This window comes from Telopea speciosissima, chromosome 7 (assembly GCF_018873765.1).
Source record: "Telopea speciosissima isolate NSW1024214 ecotype Mountain lineage chromosome 7, Tspe_v1, whole genome shotgun sequence".
Taxonomy (NCBI): domain Eukaryota; kingdom Viridiplantae; phylum Streptophyta; class Magnoliopsida; order Proteales; family Proteaceae; genus Telopea; species Telopea speciosissima.
Genome location: NC_057922.1, coordinates 2,591,288 through 2,611,792, shown reverse-complemented (window position 1 = coordinate 2,611,792; position 20,505 = coordinate 2,591,288). Strand labels below are relative to the sequence as shown.

At 40.6% G+C, this 20,505-nt stretch overlaps 3 protein-coding genes across 5 annotated transcripts; all 3 read left to right on the top strand.

The window, feature by feature from the left end:
- Positions 1–2,354: 2,354 nt before the first annotated feature.
- On the top strand, positions 2,355–9,655 carry LOC122667725 (protein PHOSPHATE-INDUCED 1-like). Of its 2 annotated transcripts, none has more exons than XM_043864118.1 (2): positions 2,355–3,440; positions 9,630–9,655. In XM_043864118.1, exon 1 carries the CDS (start codon positions 2,413–2,415, stop codon positions 3,373–3,375), a length of 963 nt encoding a protein of 320 aa, XP_043720053.1. In that variant the 5' UTR covers positions 2,355–2,412; the 3' UTR covers positions 3,376–3,440; positions 9,630–9,655. The 2 variants fall into 2 exon arrangements, with proteins under 2 accessions (XP_043720053.1, XP_043720052.1); XM_043864117.1 differs by lacking the exon at positions 9,630–9,655 and adding an exon at positions 3,486–3,572 and having other exon boundaries at positions 2,355–3,442.
- On the top strand, positions 8,596–9,715 carry LOC122667724 (protein PHOSPHATE-INDUCED 1-like). The gene has a single exon (XM_043864116.1). It carries the CDS (start codon positions 8,611–8,613, stop codon positions 9,571–9,573), a length of 963 nt encoding a protein of 320 aa, XP_043720051.1. The 5' UTR covers positions 8,596–8,610; the 3' UTR covers positions 9,574–9,715.
- Positions 9,716–14,874: 5,159 nt separating this feature from the next.
- LOC122667723 (protein PHOSPHATE-INDUCED 1-like) lies at positions 14,875–16,032 on the top strand. 2 transcript variants are annotated; one of them, XM_043864115.1, is made up of 2 exons: positions 14,875–14,903; positions 14,967–16,032. In XM_043864115.1, exon 2 carries the CDS (start codon positions 14,990–14,992, stop codon positions 15,908–15,910), a length of 921 nt encoding a protein of 306 aa, XP_043720050.1. In that variant the 5' UTR covers positions 14,875–14,903; positions 14,967–14,989; the 3' UTR covers positions 15,911–16,032. The 2 variants fall into 2 exon arrangements, with proteins under 2 accessions (XP_043720050.1, XP_043720049.1); XM_043864114.1 differs by lacking the exon at positions 14,875–14,903 and having other exon boundaries at positions 14,915–16,032.
- The last annotated feature ends 4,473 nt before the right edge of the window (positions 16,033–20,505 follow it).

Genomic DNA, 20,505 nt, shown 5'->3' with positions numbered 1-20,505 from the left:
AACTTTGAGAAAGTTAACTCAATTACATGGGGCCCACATCCTTTGTACCGGAAAATTTAAAATTATCTCCTTCAGTCCCTGCTAGTTCTAATACCCCAATTTCTCTAATAAGGGAGGGGGTGGATCCCATCCAAATAGAGTGTTCGGGTAAGAGTGGAATGGTCATTGTACCTCTTGGTTGAAACACTGGAGAACTGGGCGGGGCAAAGAACTGGAGGGGATAAAGATACCCACTTGTCCTCGTTTCGACCCCAGAAGTCATAGACTTTAGTAACATGTAAATTGATTTTAGTGCACTACACTGGAATGGATATCGATCAACATAGCAACTGATATGATATCAAATCAATATTGGTACAGATCGATCATATCAGCCAAATTTACCCCTAAATCTCTTCTAAAAATAGGTTTTTTATTTTTGTGTGTGTGTGACAATTTTACCTCTTTTCTTTATATGCGGGATCGACACAGCATTAAGATCCATCACTTGCAAAACTATTATGTATCGCCCGATACCGATTTCTCAAACATTGTATGTAATCTAGGTTCAATTCTAACCCCTCGCTATCTCTTGCGGTCGGTACAATTCCCTATTATCTCTAATAAAAGAAGGACCCCACTTGGGGAGTGTGTTCGAATTGAAGGAAGGTGGTTAGTTCTGCACCTATGAAAGGAATTGCAGTAACTATACTGTAGGGATGTAAACGGATCGGATTCGGCTCAGATAGTGCTATATCTGCATCTACATCCGATTAGTTTTCAGACGGATTTAGATTAGGGATGTAAATGGATCGAATTCAGTCGAATAGTGGCATTATCATATTCGTATCCGATTATATTCGGACGAATTCGGATAATATCCTATCGGTTTTTGGACGGATTCGGATAATTTCCTAATAGTGATTTTTTGAATATAGGTTCTCCTAAATGGATATGAATACGGATTGAATATGATTTTTCGACAATCGTTGACATATTTACTGTTTTTATGATGAAGGTTAGGGTTGAGACTTAAGAGTTCAGTAATTACCCTTTCTTCTATTCTTCTTAGTCATTTATTCTCTTACGTTTTTTACTTTTGATTTTTTAATAGATACGTAATTCCATGTATCACATTGCGTAAAACAATATATATAAACCAATAACAAATCTAGAAAAAGAATCACATTATCTTAACTTATAAATTTATAAAAATAAGATAACAAAATCCAATGAGGTAACTTAAAAGGATAGACAAACACAGAATTATATTTTAGATATTTTATTACCATCAGACTGTTAAACGAATCGAATAATAATAGGTCGGATAGGGGGATTATCATATTCGTATCCGATTAGTTTCGGATGAATTCGGATTCTCCTAAACGGATACGAACACAGATCGAATACGAATTTACGAATATCCATTTACATCCCTAATTTAGATAGTGCTAAACGGATATGGACACGGATACGGATCAAATATTTTATCCATTTATATGTAAATATAGCTTTTCAAATAACTATAGTCTATCCGTATCCACATCCGTTTAACTTTCGAACGAATTTAAATAATATTAAACAAATATGAACATAAATACGGATTTTGACTATTCATTTACACCCTTACTACACTGGGAAGCGATAAAGATCCACCCCCACACCCCCCAAAAGAAAAGAAAAAGATGTCAGGTTTAGCTTTAGCTTTGTGAGGCACAACAGCTGTCACGTGTTGGCTTGATCCAGTTGGCTCTCACCCTTCAGACTACCACAGGAACGGGCTCAAAAATCCTCTTCACGTGTTTTGTGTGTGAGACCGTGCGTGTGTCTGTCTGTCAATGTGAGAGCGTCTGTGTGAGTAAGTATGTGAGTGAGTCACTGCAGCTCGCTGGTTTCACTTCAACCACTCCCTTGAGCCCCCTCACCGTTTTATTTTATTTATTTTCCACTCTTCATTTTCCAATTTTCGAAGAATTTAAATAAAAAAGATAAGAGAGAGGAAAAGCCCCAAAGCCAGTTGGCATCTGGTAATAGCACGCTACTCCCAGCTGTCCTCCCCCATCTATCCAACGTCTCATTTCCTTCTCTCTTTTCAAATTTGTTCCAATTAGTACCCCTACGCTACGCTGAAACACAAAGCTAAAGAATCAGTCGAGGTTTAAGGGCATATTTGTCAATTCGTAAAACTCTTTAATGAGATACTGTCGAGTATAGAGTGTATGTACACTACGCTTATCTCATTTCTTCGAAACGAGTCCCCAAGTCCCAACCCCTCCTCCCTACAAGGCCAAAGCTATATATAAAGCCTCCTCCTTTCCAACCTCAAGCATCCAAGCTCTGCTGTCACGAACTGAAAGCAATCTCAGCTTCTCCTCTCTTCTTTTTGCTTCCTTCTTCACTTTAAATTTCTAATTACTGAAGCTTCTTCTGAGTATGGCCTTTTCATCTTCTGTTTCCCTTCTGCTCTTACAACTCATGGTTGTTGTTTCCCTCTTTCATGTCTCCTCTGCCGGGAGAAAGCTCACTGAGTTGGTGCAGGAGCAACCCTTGCTTCAATACCACAAGGGCTCTCTCCTCTCCGGCCAAATCTCTGTCAATCTCCTTTGGTACGGTAAATTCAAACCTTCCCAACGTGCCATCGTCGCTGATTTCATCACTTCCCTCACCACAACTCAGACGACCCAAACCCAACAACCCTCTGTTCTCACATGGTGGAAAACCACTGAGAAATACTACCACCTCAGCTCCAAAAAACCCTCTTCTCTCTCCCTCCACCTGGGTAAACAGCTCCTGGACGAGAACTACTCCTTGGGTAAATCTCTCACCAGTAAGCAACTCGTTCAGCTCGCTGCCAGAGGCGAACAGAGGAACGCCATTAACGTTGTCTTGACCGCCTCTGATGTTGCCGTTGAAGGGTTCTGTCTCAGCAGGTGTGGGACACATGGTTCTTCTCCAAGTCACCAGATGAAGAATGTTCACAACAAGAAGTACAAGTTCGCTTACATCTGGGTCGGCAACTCAGAGACCCAGTGTCCTGGTCAATGTGCTTGGCCCTTCCACCAGCCCATCTATGGACCTCAGAGCTCTCCTCTGGTTGCACCCAACAATGACGTTGGCCTCGACGGTATGATTATCAATCTGGCTAGCCTCTTGGCTGGAACTGCTACGAACCCATTTGGTAATGGTTACTACCAAGGATCTGCAGAGGCACCTCTTGAAGCTGCTTCTGCTTGCCCCGGTATCTATGGGAAAGGAGCTTATCCGGGTTATGCCGGTGAGTTGTTGGTGGATTCGACGACCGGTGCTAGCTACAATGCCCACGGCGTTAATGGGAGGAAGTACCTTGTTCCTTCCCTGTACGATCCTACCACATCTTCGTGCTCGACACTGGTCTAGATCAACTGTAGCAGTGAATAGCTAGCTGTATATTTCTTGTAATAGTAGGAGTAGAGAAGGATATGGAGATGCTAGATTATATATATAAGAACTTGATAGTAGATCCTACAATTTATTGATTTATTTGTTCTTTTTGCCCCCTTTATAATGGAAGAATCTATAAAGCAAATTATTTGGGTTTGCTCCTTCAATCAAAATCGTGTGATTTTTATACTCCAACCTCTTGCCAAATTCATGAATCCAGAATTAGTAACAGCTCCGAGTGAACCCCCTTTGAAGTTATAACTTAGATTTGTGTTCAGAGATGATCAATTATTGAAAAAAGAGGAAACAGAACCAAAATTTAAATTTTTCTTGAAACTTAGATCGATGATCGATGATCGACAGACAATATGACAACTTTGCTCTGAAACATGGAATCAGTGAGAAGCTTTCATATTTGGTTTCATTCTCTTCAAGGGTAGACCTTTGGACTCTGGAGGACTTATGATTAGTGACTAGTTATGATGTGAAGTTCTTCTGAACTTATTTAAGATTTGTTTGCTAATGAAATTCTCGCCCTTTTTCCTGTGTGAGAGAGTGAAATGTCACATAAATTTTCTCTTTTGGAGTTTTGGGTAACGTTTTTGAGCTTGGAAGGGCAAATATACAGTAGTTGGATCATTAATGGCAGCTTCCCTGAAATTACAATTTGCAACCTAGAAGAAAGAGTAACAGAGAGATGACAAGGAAAATAAATAAATCTGTTTCAGTAATACGAAATCCTCCTCACCTGCTCAACCCAAACTCCTAAGTCCGTGGGCCCTTCTTCGTACTATAATATTGAATTTTCTCTTCTGAAGTTCCTTGTCCGGTCAGGTTCGTAGGTTCCTCTGACAGGGAGGATGGAAATGACAACCTCACCCTACCAGGGTAGTGTGTTCGGGTGGGGGGTGAGGTCGTCATTTTCGATCCCCTATACAAGAACCATATTGGGGAAAAAGTTGGAGTATTTCAACTTGCTAAATGTGATTTTGTCACGAAAGATAATGTGACAGCTATGACTTAGATATTTAACAAATGGGAGAATGTTCTCTGTGCCGGGGCATAGACTGCCCAAACACATGAGGGTGGGCGCAATGACCAAATAAAATGGTTTTGTAATATGTTGAATTTCAATTTTCAAATCGATATTCAATATTTGTCAATGCAAGCCTTCAGTACAGGAGAAAAGTTCTCTTTGGGGGATTGTATCGCCCACACCCAAACACAGATGGGGGCCAAAATGATTGCCTTGCCCCTATAATGCCAACACTCATGTTCTCTTTGGCACTTGTGCGGGTAAAGGCCATTCTCCCCCATAGAGAATGCCAACCATTTTTTTTTTGGGAAATAGTTTTTTGTTTGGGAGTAGGGCCTACACCAATGCTAGGGCCAATGGGAGCACACAGGAAAGTAACAAGAAGGATGGATTTCTATCTTCCACACACAAGTGGGGCTGTCGTTTCACATCATCATGTATCTAAGCCCAGGAGCTACACCCTTGGAGAGAGCCCTTTTATCCTTCTTTTCTCATGGACAGTTTTCCTCCACCCATAGAGGACTGTTCTGCCACCACCTTAGAATTCACAAACCACTCCTAGGATTTTTGTACATTCCTAAATACCCTCCCAATATCTATTTTTGCCTTCTCTAAGTCCCCATTCACTGGCGGAGGAAAACTCGATCCTTTTTTCAATACCTGGTTTTTACCATTTGGAAAACTTAGATTAGGTACAGACTTGACATGTAAGTTACAAGACCATGAGGGTTTAGTCTATTGTTTTTTTTTGTTTTTGGGTAAAAGGTTGTCTATCTTCGAGGTTTTAGAAAAAGTTGTTGGATAAGAAACTATTACACGGTGTCCTACTAATCCCTTCAACTTGTCATATGTTGAGAGGATTATTACCACTTAAGTAGGGGTGTAAATGAATAGCCGAAATCTGTTTTCGTATTTGTGTCCGTATCCATTTAGCACTATCTGAATCCGTACGAAAGCTAAACGGATGCGAATACAGATAGGCTACAGCTATTCGAAAAGCTATATTTACATGTAAACGGATAAAATATCCGATTTGTATCCGTGTCCGTATTCGTTTAGCACTATCCGAATGCGTCAAATAGCTAATCGGATGCGGATGCGGATATAGCACTATCCGAGCCAAATCCGATCCGTTTACAACCTTACAATTAAGAAACTGACAAAGCCACACACCAAACATGCTGGGCCCAGTTGATTTGAACCCTACCCAACCCAAAATCCGTCAACTTGGGTGCTGGGGGAGTAGGCGTGCTCCCAGACAAATGGGTTGTGGGCAAAATGACCACCCTGCCTCCCTTGAATAGCAAGAATACCCAGACCATGTGTCTGGGCGCAGGATACACTACGGCACAGAGAATATCAACCCATTTTTAAAGTTAGAGTATTGTTTAATTTAGTCAAACCCTATTTGACTCATACCGGTTAATCTGTCAAATCGTAATTTGGGTAAATTTTAAAAAACTATTTTTTTTTTATAAAAAGAAAGCTATTCATTCATGCGCGTTCAACTTGAAGATTATGGTCCAATCCGAATTCTCTATGGGCTAGGTTCATGAAGGCCATATATTTTCCAGATTCATCCTTCCTAGAAGCTAAAGAGGGTCATAACTCATAAGCCCTCGTGGGCTTGGAGGAGTATTATGATAGGGCGCAAAGTGTTTCTTGATGGACTATGCTGGCAAATACGAAATGGAGAACAAGTTCAAATCTGGGATACATGCTGGGTCCCTGATCTCCCTGGTTTTCGGATCCATTCGTCTAACCCCCCAAACTATACTGTGAATAGAGTCTCGGAGTTAATTGATGAGGAGAACCACACTTGGCGATTGGACATTCTGTGACAGCTATTTGATGTTACGGAGATTAAGGCAATTCTACAAATCAAGCTTCCCTATTCATCTGTGACTGATAGACTAAGGTGGGGAGCAAATAAAAAAGGAGTATTCTCGGTCACCTTCGCATATCAACTTTTGACCAATCAAAGAGATGCGAGGCAGGCACCTGTATCTTCCAGTAGCCATCACGATTGGCAAGATATCACCTCTGCAACTTGGAAGAGGTTGTGGAATTGTAAGACGCTGCCCAAAATTAAAGCTTTCCTGTGGAAGATATGCGCAGATGGAGTAGCGTCAGGGGAGAATTTGCTTAAGCGAAAGGTTCCAAAAGATCCTAGCTGTAGAAGATGTGGACATCCTACTGAAACGGCAAACCATATTGTGCTTGGATGTCCCTTTGCTCGTGCAATCTGGTTCGACAACAATCTGTCCTTTGTAGTGTCTACTACTGAATCACCTCGGCTTGCGACGCTCCTGCAATACTGGGAACGAGTTCAATTTCCCTCAAAGAAGGCTAGTGCTGAGGCGCTATCTCTAGCATCTTTTATTATTTGGCATATTCGGTTGGCTCGCAATGACATCATTTTCAATAGGAAGAGAGCTTTTCAAGAGTTCTGGAATACCACGGACGTCGTCACCACTCCTCTTGGTAGTGAGGTGGAGGATCTGCAATGGAAGCCCCCGTTGAAGGACTATGTTAAGTTGAATTGTGATGCGGCGTTGGACACGTCTTCGGGTAGAAGTGGTTTGGGAGCTATCATTCGTGATGAGAGGTATACGGCTTTACTGGCACTATCAATACCGGAAGCGTTTACTAATGTCTTGGTTGGCGAGAGTTTGGCACTTCGTGCAGGTTTGCAAGCTGGTCTGACCATGGGTTTTACAAATATACAGATTGAGATTGATAGCCTTCAACTAGTGGAGTTACTGAGAGCCGTCACCATGGACCCGCCGCTGGCCGTAGTCAATATCCTATAGGATATTCAAGCACTGTGACGCCAACTGAACTCAACCATTACTTGGATTCTTAGGCAACCGAATCATGTCGCTGATGACCTAGCTCGAAAGGCCTATGTCCCACCCCTTGGGTCCTGAATTTATATAATCATGAAGTCGATGTAATCGCTTATCATGCTTTACAATAAAGTTTCCAATTACCTAAAAACAAAAAAAAAAAAAAAACCACCGCACAAAGGAAATTAAGATATATAAAATAGGTAAAGGACAAGATAAACAAAAGATATGGACTTACAGTAACCAAAAAGATTTTAAAAACTATTTGTCTAATAAGAAAATGGAAAATATAACACGTGCCATTTAGAAGTGACTATCACGTAAAAGAGAAAATGATTAAAAAACTTGCGTGGGAGGTAGGGCCGTGGGGCCTATGCCTAGCTTTCATCAATAAATTTGGAAAAAGTTAACCCAATTGTCGGGGCCCACATCTACCACTCGCGTCGTATCTCCACTCTTAAAACTTACAGATTTACTCATTTACAGCCTTAATCAGAGGTTCTTCAGCTTTAATTTCTTTTCGAAACCCCAAAAAAAGATAAAATCTCAGACACAGCTTTAGCTTTGTGCGGCACTGCAGCTGTCACGTGTTAGCTAGATCCAGCTCATTGTTTCAAGACTCAGGAATCACCGAATCAGATCAGTATATCGGCCAATTCGTATCGAAATGGCTAACATCCAATCTTATTTTCCACCAATCCTGATTGTTTAATGGTTAAATTGGAATTGGATCCGGATCCAACTCGAACTGGTTTTTAATCAATTCTTATTTTTTAATATGAATCGGACCAATTGTTGAGCCAATTCTCAATTCTAAAGTCAGATCCTATTATTACCTCTAAATTGGCTTAAAATCGACTCAATGATCCGGATCGGAAATAGCTATGACCGATTCGAATTTTCGAATCCCGTGTTTTGAGAGAGGTATTCTTTTGGTTCAACCCCTATATCCAATTGAGCGTTTTATTTTGTCCTCACTCTGTATTTTCCAATTTTCGAGGAATTAAAAATAAAAAGTAAGAGAGAGATAAACCAAAAAGCCAGTTGGCATATGCTAATAGCACCCAAGCTGGCCAGCTGTTGTTCGCTTTTCTTACCAACGTCTCATTTCTTTCTTGTGGAGTGTGAACTACGCTTCCCTCATTTCGTCGAAAAGAGTCCCCAACGAACCGGCCTCCAGGACCAAAGCTATATATAAAGCCTCCTCCTTCACTGCCTCAACCATCAGAGCTCTGCCTCCAGTCACAAACTGAAAGCAATCTCAGCTTCTCTTTTCTTCTCTTCTTTGCTTTAAAGTTCTAATAACTCTATCTCTACTGATCGAGTATGGCTTTTTCGTCTTCTGTTTCCATTCTGCTCTTACAACTCATGGTTGTTGTTTCCCTCTTTCATGTCTCCTCTGCCGGGAGAAAACTCACTGAGTTGGTCCAGCAGCAACCCCTGCTTCAATACCACAAGGGTTCTCTTCTCTCCGGCCAAATCTCAGTCAATCTCCTTTGGTACGGTAAATTCAAGCCTTCCCAACGTGCCATCGTCGCTGATTTCATCTCTGCCCTCACCCCAACTCAGACAACCCAAACCCAACAACCCTCTGTTCTCACATGGTGGAAAACCACCGACAAATACTACCAACTCAGCTCCAAGAAACCCTCTTCTCTCTCCCTCCATTTGGGTAAGCAGCTCCTGGACGAGAACTACTCCTTGGGCAAATCTCTCACCAGTAAGCAACTCGTTCAGGTCGCTGCCAGAGGTGAACAGAGCAACGCCATTAACGTAGTCTTGACTGCCTCTGATGTCGCCGTTGAAGGGTTCTGTCTCAGCAGGTGTGGGACACATGGTTCGTCTCCGAGCCACCAGATGAAGAATGTTCACAATAAGAAGTACAAGTTCGCTTACATCTGGGTCGGCAACTCAGAGACACAGTGTCCTGGTCAATGCGCTTGGCCCTTCCACCAGCCCATCTATGGACCTCAGAGCTCTCCTTTGGTTGCTCCAAACAACGACATTGGCGTCGACGGCATGATTATTAGTCTGGCTAGCCTCTTGGCTGGAACTGCTACGAACCCATTTGGTAATGGTTACTACCAAGGATCTGCAGAGGCTCCTCTTGAAGCTGCTTCTGCTTGCCCCGGAATCTATGGGAAAGGAGCTTATCCGGGTTATGCCGGTGAGTTGTTGGTGGATTCGACAACCGGTGCTAGCTACAATGCCCACGGCGTTAATGGGAGGAAGTACCTTGTTCCTTCCCTGTACGACCCTTCCACCTCTTCATGCTCTACCCTGGTCTAAAACAGTTGCAGAGAATAGCTAGCTGTATATTTCTTGTAATGGTGTAGGATTAGAGATAATTCATTGATTTATTTGTTCTTTTTTGCCCCTTTTATGATGGAATATCTATAAAGCAAATTATTTTGGTTTGCTCCTTCAATCATTTTTTTCGAATCACTAAATCCTGTGACTTTACAAGAGAGCTCAATTCCTTCCACCTCTTGCCGAATTCATGTATACACAATTACCAACATCTCCGGCTGAACACCACTAAAGTTAAAATTTGATCGGTTTTGAGAGATGATCAATTATTAAAGAATGGGGAAACAGAAAGCAAAATCTTTCTTGACCTAAATTAGTTTCAGCATCTTGTTTCTCTTAAAAAGATGATCCACGATAACACAACTTTGTTCTGCAATCCGAAATCATCCAGTATTTTGTCCATTTTTTTCATCCTATCTTTCTTTTCCTTCATTAAAACCATTCCCAAAAAAAAAACGAAACAAGTTGGGCCCAGATGATTTGAACCCTACCCAGCCCAGAAATATTTTGTTCTTCCAACTGATTCACACCGACTCCCATCGATCCCTGTCAATTTCCAGCCGATATTAACAAATTCCGACCAACTCTGGCTGAATCGAATCGAAATCGGCACCACCAATTCGATTACTGATTTTAGTTTTGAAACCCTGTCGGCAAGCCGTCCCATATCCCACACCCTGGCATTATTAGATTTTGGGCATTTGTAGGTAGCTTTCTGTGTCACTTTCCAAACTCAATTCTTTGCTAGGGTTTATCAGGAAACCTCAGAACACCCACCTTATATAGTCCATGAGAGGGAGGAGCCATGACCATATTATTGGTTCCTACTTCATCCACTCTGGCAGTTTTTTCGTAGACAAACGTACCACACGGGGTGGGTTACTATCAAGAATTGTTCTAATCTCTCTACCCTTCCCCTGGTGGGGTCCATCCCCTCTATTAGAGGAAATTGGAGAAATGAATCGGACAGGAAATAAAGTAGATAAAAATACAATCTTTCTATCGTTGTCTACGGACCAGGATCCTCTGTCATACTGTAGGGTGTTCAGTGCACATCTTGCGGGACAATAGAGACCACGTGTCGATATGCACCATACACCCAGCAGTACAATAGAAGATTTTTATACCTTGTCTACCCTAAAAAATTCTTTCCATCCTTATGAGCTGTTAAAGTCTACAGTTTTGGTGTGGCCAGCGACAAACTGGAGACTTCAAGCTGTCTCTACTCTCTATACAATGCAGATCGTCTACGACCCAGCTGTTCGTAGCAGCCTGTGCGGCGCAGACTGGGCTGTGCATGCAATGATCGCCTTACCCCCTGCCCAGTGCCTTGCCCGAGTGAGGGTAAGGTGATCATTGCGTGCACGACCCTGTCACGTCGCACAGGCTGCTACGGGCAGATGGGCCGTAGGAGATCTGGATCCGTCTCTATAACGTGGGATCCAATGCTTGAACCCTTGTAGAATTGACTCGGTTGAGTTGGTCGATTCTAACCTAGTTCAGCCTTATAAACAAGGGTAACAGTGGAAACATGGAAGAGTTACCTGTTTTATACATTATTCGAAGAATCGAGATCGAGTAGGTTGAAATGTTGAATAGATCATTTTGGATCGGAATTAGTCGTGACTGCTCTTGATTCCGGCCATTTCAATCCAGTTGATTCTAGGGTTTTCTCTCACCGGATCATTGGGTATTCAGATCTAAGGGGCTGATTACGATAATCAAATGAGAATTGGCACTGATCGATTCAATCTCAAAATTATTGGGTATTCAGATCTAAGAGGCTATTACAATAATCATATGAGAATGGGCACTAACCGATTCAATCTCAATTTTCATAACCCTTGTTTCATTTCCCTCTATGATAAATGGGAAAAGCCTACGTATGCTACCGATATAACGTATTATAGCACCTATATATGTAAGGGTGTCAAAATCAAATCGAATCTGAAACCGAGTCGAATTAATCGAACCGAGCCAAACCAAATTAATGCGGTTTAGTTTCGGTTCTGATATACGGTATTCTAATTCGGTTTGGTTCGATTTCGGTTTCATGCCAAGTTCCGTCGGTTTGAACTAAAATCGAATCGAATAAACCACTTAATCCAAAGCCATATATCTTTTAAATTTTTTGGTAACCATATCTAACCAAATGACTTTAAATATTCCACTTTTCTATGTTTTCATTGTGTTTTTTTGGTAACTATCCAATGGAATGAAATTTATATGCCACTCTTCATAGGGGAAAATAAAAAACTCTATGAATTTTCTTTGTAGTTTGGTAACCATCTAACCTAATGATTTTTCATATTCCACTTTCCAGGTTTTCTCTATTTCCCTTTTTCAATTTCCCTTTTCAATTCTTCAATTTCAGCTCTTCAAGTGTGCAACCAAATTAGAACTGTAACCCGAAACCGAATTAAACCCGAATTGGAACCGTATCTGAAAATCGAATTAGAATCGTAACCAAATCGAACCGAGCAGGTTCGGATTCGGTTGGTGGTCCCATAACCTACTCAGTTTTCGGTTCGATTTTTGGATCACACCCTCAAGTCATGAAACCGAACCGAATACCCGAAATCGAACCGTTTGACACCCTTACCTATATGTCTATCTCTCTGTTTTTCCGTTTGAGGGGTAAGGGAGTCATTTCAAAGGATGGATGAGAGAGAGATAGACACATAGGGTGCTAGCATACAGTATACCTCTAACATTACCAGCCTGTGGAAGTAGTTCTTTATCCAAGAGTGGCCTAGCGCTTCTTGTGTTTATTACTCTCCTCCTCCTTCTACCCCCCCTCGATTCAGGATCGTCTCTAAGGCATCCAGCGGTTGAGTTGTGTCGCACACATCTCGGCACACGCCTAGGGATGTGTGCAACATAGCCCAATGTAGGGCTGCAAATGGGTCGGGTTGGGCCGGACTTTATAGAACCCTAGCCCAACCTTAAGTCCCCTTAGCTGGGCCCAGGCCCGACGTGACCCTGACTCAGGGCCAGAAAAATCCAACCCTAACCTGCTCTCAGGATCGGGCCGGGCTGACCCTGATTGGTCCTGATCATGGGAAAGAGGAAAAAAATGCATGGGCTAGAATGGGCCAGGGAGAACATTATCAAATTTACATAAAATAACACTATAATAAAAAGTATTATATCACTTATTGTCATCATAAATAATATATTATATAAAAAAATGTAGGTGACATTTCAAGTTTATAATGTATATATTATATCAATATATATTTTATAGTATAACTTAAATCAGGGTTGGGTCGGGCCAGGCCAAGCTTAGCCTGAAGCATCAACCCTAACCCGACCCTATCCTGACTCAGGGTTAAAAATTTCCAGCCCTAACCCGCCCTCAGGGCTAAATATCTCAACCCATACCCTGTTCGGGCTCAAGGCGGGCCAAGGAGGGTTTGGGCTGATAGGGCCAAACTTGCACCGACCCCAACGGCTAGCAACACCCTGGGCATGCTGGGCTCCTTGGAGACGAGCTAAATTCCACCCTCCCCCCCAAAAAAAAATACATGACAGAGATGTATTGTACATGGCAATGAGAGAGAAAGAGAGAGTCAATTTTCCTTTATTAATTTAAAGAATGTTAATTGGGTGGGTAGGGAGCTACCCCTGCACGTAGATAGTTGCGTGCAAAATGATCGTCGTGCCCCTATGAAAAGACGGAATTGTCAAACAATGCTATAGTCATTTCATGCATTCCTATGTTTGGGTGCAGGAGCAACACACCGCACGCACCACTTAGCGTTCTCTTTTTCTAAAAAATACAAATGAATTTAAAAACTATCAAATTCACCCCTAATGGGGTAGTCTGGCCATTATCAAATTTGAAAAGACGGAATTTTTGGACAATACTATAGTCATTTCATGCATCCCCATGTTTGGGCGCAGGGGCACCACTTAACGTTCTCTTTCTTTAGTCGGGAAAATTATCCTATCTAATTCCTTATAACTCAGCAATGTGACTCAGACCGTTGAATGTTCAAACTGCCATGTATCGAACATCCACATTAGCACCATGGCACTATCGAACTATGGAGAATTGGAGAGGATAATAATCGCTTTAGTCAAACCCCATTTGACTTGGACCCGACAGTGTTTCTATTCGTCCTTCAATATGAATTTAAAAACTATCAAATGTCCATTTTGCCCAGGTAGAAAATGGGAAAATAACACGTGCCATTTAGAAGCGGCTCCCTTTTTTTCTATTTTTTTGGTAATAATTTAGAAGCGGCTATGACGAACAAGAGAAAGAGAGCAAGGTCGACGTATGCGAGCTTGGCTTTAAGTTTTATTATAAAATAAAAAAAAAGAAAGGTGAAGATTAAAAAACAATGCTTAATTTTGTCCTTTTCTTTTAAGTTTTCCCATGAAAAATGGTTAACAAATTTGGCGTGGGAAAAACCGTGGGGCCCATGCCTATATCTTTTAACAAAAAAATGACTCAATTGGCGCGGCCCACATCCTCCACTTTCCTTGTTTCCCACCTCAAAAATTACAGACGTACTTAGAGCCCTTAATCTCAGGTTCAGCTTTTAACTTGTGTGGCGCTAAAGCTGTCACGTGTTAGCTTGATCCAGCTCAAGAATCTGAATCGGATCAGTGAATTTGCCTATTCGTAATTTCATATACAGATTAGTCCGATTTTCTTAATCATTTCTTCATATCATAACTTGAATCGGATCTATCTTCAACTTCAAAGCCCCTATCCCATTTTCATTTCCAAATTACTTAGAATCGGCTGGATCAGACTTAACGATTCCGTTTATCCCTCACGCACTCCTCACACTCACGTGCTCAAGAAATTTTATCTTCACTAATTTTTCCAATTTTGGAATTATAATTAAACAAAAATCGATAGATAGAGAGAAAGAGAATTTCAAAGCCAGTTGGTATATATGGATGGTAATAGCACCCAGCTGTGCTCCACTGCTCGTCTCCTCCCCCTGCCCTTTTCCTTATTCCCTTTCTTTAATTAACTTTTTTTTTTTTTGGTAAATCCCTTTCTTTCCTAAAAAGTGACAGACAAAGAGGTCAAAAAACCAGTCGAAGTATATGGGCACCTTCGTCATCAATTCCGTGTATGTGGAGTGTGAACTACGCTTTCCCTCATTCGTCGAAAAGAGTACCCAACACTCCTCACTCCCTCCATCCATGGCCAAAGCTATATATATATATAGAGAGAGACAGCCTCTTCCTTCACAACCTCAAGCATCCGAAATGAGCAGCAGCTATCAGAAGTCACGAATTGTCTCGAACTGAAACCAATCTCAGCTTCTCTTCTTTACCTTCTTCATTATTAACTTCTAGTTAGTAATTACTGAAGCTTCTTCTGAGTATGGCTTTTTCATCTTCTGTTTCCCTTCTGCTCTTACAACTCATGCTGCTTGTTTCCCTCTTTCATGTCTCCTCTGCCGGGAGAAAGCTCACTGAGTTGGTCCAGGAGCAACCCCTGCTTCAATACCATAAGGGCTCTCTCCTCTCCGGTCAAATCTCTGTCAATCTCCTTTGGTACGGTAAATTCAATCCTTCCCAACGCGCCATCGTTGCTGATTTCATCTCTTCCTTCACCACAACTCAGACAACCCAAACCCAACAACCCTCTGTTCTCACATGGTGGAAAACCACCGACAAATACTACCAACTCAGCTCCAAGAAACCCTCTTCTCTCTCCCTCCGTCTGGGTAAACAGCTCCTGGACGAGAACTGCTCCTTGGGCAAATTTCTTACCAGCAAGCAACTCGTTCACCTCGCTGCCAGAGGCGAACAGAGCAACGCCATTAACGTCGTCTTGACTGCCTCAGATGTCGCCGTTGAAGGGTTCTGTCTTAGCAGGTGTGGGACACATGGTTCGTCTCCGAGTCAGCAGATGAAGAATGTTCACAACAAGAAGTACAAGTTCGCTTACATCTGGGTCGGCAACTCAGAGACACAGTGCCCTGGTCAATGTGCTTGGCCCTTCCATCAGCCCATCTATGGACCTCAGAACTCTCCTTTGGTTGCTCCCAGCAACAACGTTGGCCTAGACGGCATGATTATCAATCTGGCTAGCCTCTTGGCTGGAACTGCTACGAACCCATTTGGTAATGGTTACTACCAAGGATCTGCAGAGGCACCTCTTGAAGCTGCTTCTGCTTGCCCCGGAATCTATGGGAAAGGAGCTTATCCGGGTTATGCTGGCAAGTTGTTGGTGGATTCATCTACCGGTGCTAGCTACAATGCCCACGGCGTTAATGGGAGGAAGTACCTTCTTCCTGCCCTGTACGACCCTGCCACATCTTCTTGCTCCACACTGGTCTAAAACAGTTGCAGAGAATAGTTAAGCTGTATATTTCTTGTAATGGTGTTAGGATTAGAAAAGATATCGAGATGATAGATTACAGATATAGGACTTTATAATAGATACTGTAATTTCTTGATTTATATTTTTCGTTTTGCCCCCTTTACGAATCTATAAAGCAAATTTTTTTTTGTTTGCTCCTTCAATCATGTTTTTCGAAATCACTAGATGGTGTGAATTTGGCCGGGAGGGCACTCAATTCCTTCTACCTCTTGCCAAATTCATGAACCCAGAATTAGTAACAGCTCTGGGTGTGAACCCCTCTGAAAGTTAAAACTTGATTGGTTTTTAGAGATGCCCAATTATTGAAGAAAGGGTAAACAGCAAATTCGTTCATGACCATAGAATTAAGTTATTTTGAGCCTTTGAGAGTTTATTTTCACTTAAAAAGATGATCGACAATAACGCAATCTGAAATCTAAAATCAGTGAGGAACTTCCATAAATTGTTTCATTTTCTTCAAGCTTCACAAGGCTAAAGCCGTTTAGGAACTAAAGAATTGTAAGGTGAAATTCAACCTATACTTTCCGAAATGATTAAATGTCACCTATATTTTCATCACTTGCGAAAGAACTTGCAGAAATGGAGAATTCCGATTAATTCATGATTGGTCTCAAATTTTCTCCGAGTAGCGTTTTGGAGCTTCGAACTTCGAAGGGTAATTTTCACCAGTTGGGTCATTCAATGGCAGCTTCCCTGAAACTACAATTTGCATTCATAGTTAGACCCTAGTAGAAGAAAGAGTGAAAGATAAAAGGAAAACAAAACACTATGAAATAAGAACAAACAAAAAAGAGCAAACAAAGTTGGAATGACACAAAAATTTAATGTTCACACACCAAAACAATGTGCTATGTCTACGGACGAAGTTAAAGATGATTTCCTATGTAATGGAAAAAGATTACAATAGAGATCTCTCTTAAGAACCATCCAAACGATTGTTAAAACTCTCTTCTCAAAACCCTAATACAAAAAACACCAAATCTCACTTCTTCCCCAGTTGCACAACAAGACACAATAATAGCTAATACCCCAAAACCGCCCAAGCCCTCCGCTACCATTATAACCTTAGATTAAAAAATCTCATTTGGATCACCACAAAAAATGTTGAAGCGCGTTACACATAACACCTTCCCATTGTAATATTTTGGACACAATATTCAATCATGTCCAAGGTGTTCTTACCACATGGATGAATGATATGGCAATTATGATTATTAGATTTTTAAAAGATAATATGCATTGATCACATGTCAAATTTCAATCAAGATTCAATACATACTGTAGAGTTATAGGCAACATCCCATTTATGCCCATGCAGCCCAAAATAATCCCAAAATTTTTCGATCCTTTGTTTTGTAATTCCGTAAACTTACATTGGTTGAAACTTGACATGTATACATGACCATGGGTCAACCTATAAATAGAAATTTGGCCCCACCAATGGATTTTGGTAACAATATCGTATATTGATACATTCAACTTTTTTGTACCGGAATCAGCCTGATATGATATTAATCTTAATTGGAAAAAAGAACTTTGGCTAGTAGTGTGGCCTACACCAACACTTCTATGGGTCTATCTCTCTCCTCCCCATATGAAACGACACTTCTGCCCATAGTTAGCAAAAACGGGAACGACAATAAAACGGAGTTTTACGGTACGGGTTTTAAACGGTAAAAAATTACAAACGGATGGTCAAATAAAACGGTCAAAAAAACAGAGAACGATAAAAAATGAAAAACGGACGATATTGGTTTTAAACGTTTATATTTCAAAAAAACACCACTATTCTCATATAAATTAAGGAATTTTTATTTAAAATACATGCTTCTATTTCCAGTATCCATGCATTGACTTTGAGAAGATGATATCATGAAAAATGTAACCCTTCGAGTCATTTTTACGTCGATGAAAGAATCAAGCGGATCAGAGTTCGGGAGAGAGAGATATGGTCAATTAAGTCCAAGGTCTTAAAAAATGCCAAAAAAAGGAGAACGTGTTTTAAATGTATTTTAAACGCGTTTAAAACGAGAATGTTTGCTGTTTGCCGTTTTTTACCATATGTTTGGGAAACATACGGTTAAACGTGTTTAAAACGGTAAAAAACAGGAACGTGTTTAAAACAGAGTTTTAAAGCATTTTCGCTAACAATGCTTATGCCCCTTGTTTTGAGAAAGAGAGAAATAGACACATGAGAGTGTAGACGTAGGCCACACACTCCCAGACAAAAAACTACTTCCCATTTTAATTTTAGATTCGATATTGGGCCCCACCTGTCACATGATAGTGATTGCAAATGGGCAAATCTACTTACGAGTGAGGGGCATGCTCAGTCCTCACTCCTTGGTAATATAATATAACAAATATGATAACATGGGCAATTATTTTTTCACGGCTGATATCATGGGGAATTCATTTATATGTATTTGGATCTAGATATACAGTAGAAAGTACCACGAGGATTCTACCAAAAAAAACGTAAGTACCACAAGGACTTACTTTAGGCATTCTTCATAATACTTATGGATGTTCTTATACTACGTAGGGTACTAATTCCCAAACAATTATATCTTTTGGAAAAATGTTTTCTAAGCAATTGGAATAGGGTACACTAGCACTTCTATGTCTATCTCTTTCCACTTTATATAAAATGTTCTTGCTGCCCTCCAATGTATAAAATACTGTTTTGACGCACCTCATTGGTGTACTTCTCTATGCGGCTTGTTCAAAGAATCCTCTCCCATGTATTTTTGCAGGTCCAAACTATAAAAGCAATTTGAAAGTACTAGCCTGATGGTCTAATTGGGGTCCTTGAATTTCTTTATGTCATTTTTTTTATTCCTATAAACCTTTTCTTTGTGTGTGCCTACCAATGTCTACCTTTTTTCCTTCTTTTGGGTGCTAGGCCCACCTTGGAGCTAGAAAGCCACCCACAAGGGGCCAGCACGGGGGCACAAGGCCACACTTATTATACCTATCTACTAGTAATACTATATGTCAAGAAGGGTGGGGGGAAGGAGTTGAACCTTTGACTCCCAGTTCTTATACCACTTCTACTGGGTGGAGGTCGGCCATTGAGCTAGAAGTTCATCCCTTACCAATGTCTATCTTAGACAAGGTCTTTGGTATTATTCTCGATCAATACCGATATTGATACTGATATAGATCGAATGTATCAGACTACATCGAACCATTTTTGCCTTCAAAATATCGATATCATGGTTTTTTGGATCATTTTCCCTCCGTATATCAGTACCATTGGTATGGTATTGATATCAAGTACTAGCGATATCAATACGATTCAAAATTTTAAATACCAGCACTTTAAACCATGATCTTAGAGTTTCCATACACCATTTCAGATAGCAAACTTGAAGAGGGTTTCTTGTATCACTCCCTAGTTGAAAGGTGCTTTGAGAAATTTTGTTATCAAACAATGGGATTACTGTAATGGATTGAGTAATCATCTCACTCACACTGAAAAGAAAATCTCTTCATCTAGCACTTCTGGTGTTTATACTGAACTCATAAAATAATACCAAGGGTATTTCGGACCTTCGTCCTATAAGAGAAGTAATTATGAAATCTCATTAGTGAAATTAAAAGTTTTTTCTACCAAAATTGTTCACACTATATTTAAAAAAATAAATTAAAAAAAGAAAAAGAAAAAACCCATCAATGGTGATGGGCCATGTAAATAAATCATTTCAAAAGAATATATTCCTCAACATTGTATATGGGCATCTTAATCACGAGCCCAATACTGTTAAGGGTTGTCAAATCGAGATTGGAACTATTTAACCATATTGGCTGACTAAATTTGGAACCGACCTACTATTTAATGAGTAGGTGTGGGTTTCTGTCCTAGTTTGTGGAAAATCAGTCCATCCGGTTTTGGATTTGTCAGGCCGGCTCAATCAATGAACCTGATTCTAGGCAGATTATGCTTTTGTTTGTATTAAGGGAAAATGCACATTATAGAGGTGTTTGATCACGTGAGTCTATACTCACCTTCAATCCAATCAGACATTTTCAACCTTGAGGATGGATTTGGATTTGGATTTGGATTTTTTTAATGCCAGAGTTAAGGCCACGGACTATGTTCTGCAGCTCTAGATCCGACCTCCATTACTCCAATACTTTCTTGTTTTTTGGGGTGAAATTAGTCCAACACTTTCAAGAGTTGTCAAATCGAACTTGGAATTCTTTAACCACAGTGGTTGACTAAAATTGGAATCGACCCACCATTTAATAAGTAGGTTGGTGTCTGTCCGAGTTTGTGGAAAATTTCTCCCAATCAATCAGTTTTGGATTGGTTAGGTCTACGAAACTTTTACATTCTCTCTTCTTTTGACACGTGAAATGTTTGTATTAAAGTTGTCTGTTTGAGATATATGTTTTTTATACAGTCCTCTTGGTTTGCTTGTTTGGGATTTAAAAAATAAGGATCTATTCAATCAGAATCAATCAAATCAGATTTAACTCGTAAGGGCAAAAGCATTTGATCTGGCCGGAAATGGCCTACCAATACAGAATGTCTAGCTAAAGTAGAT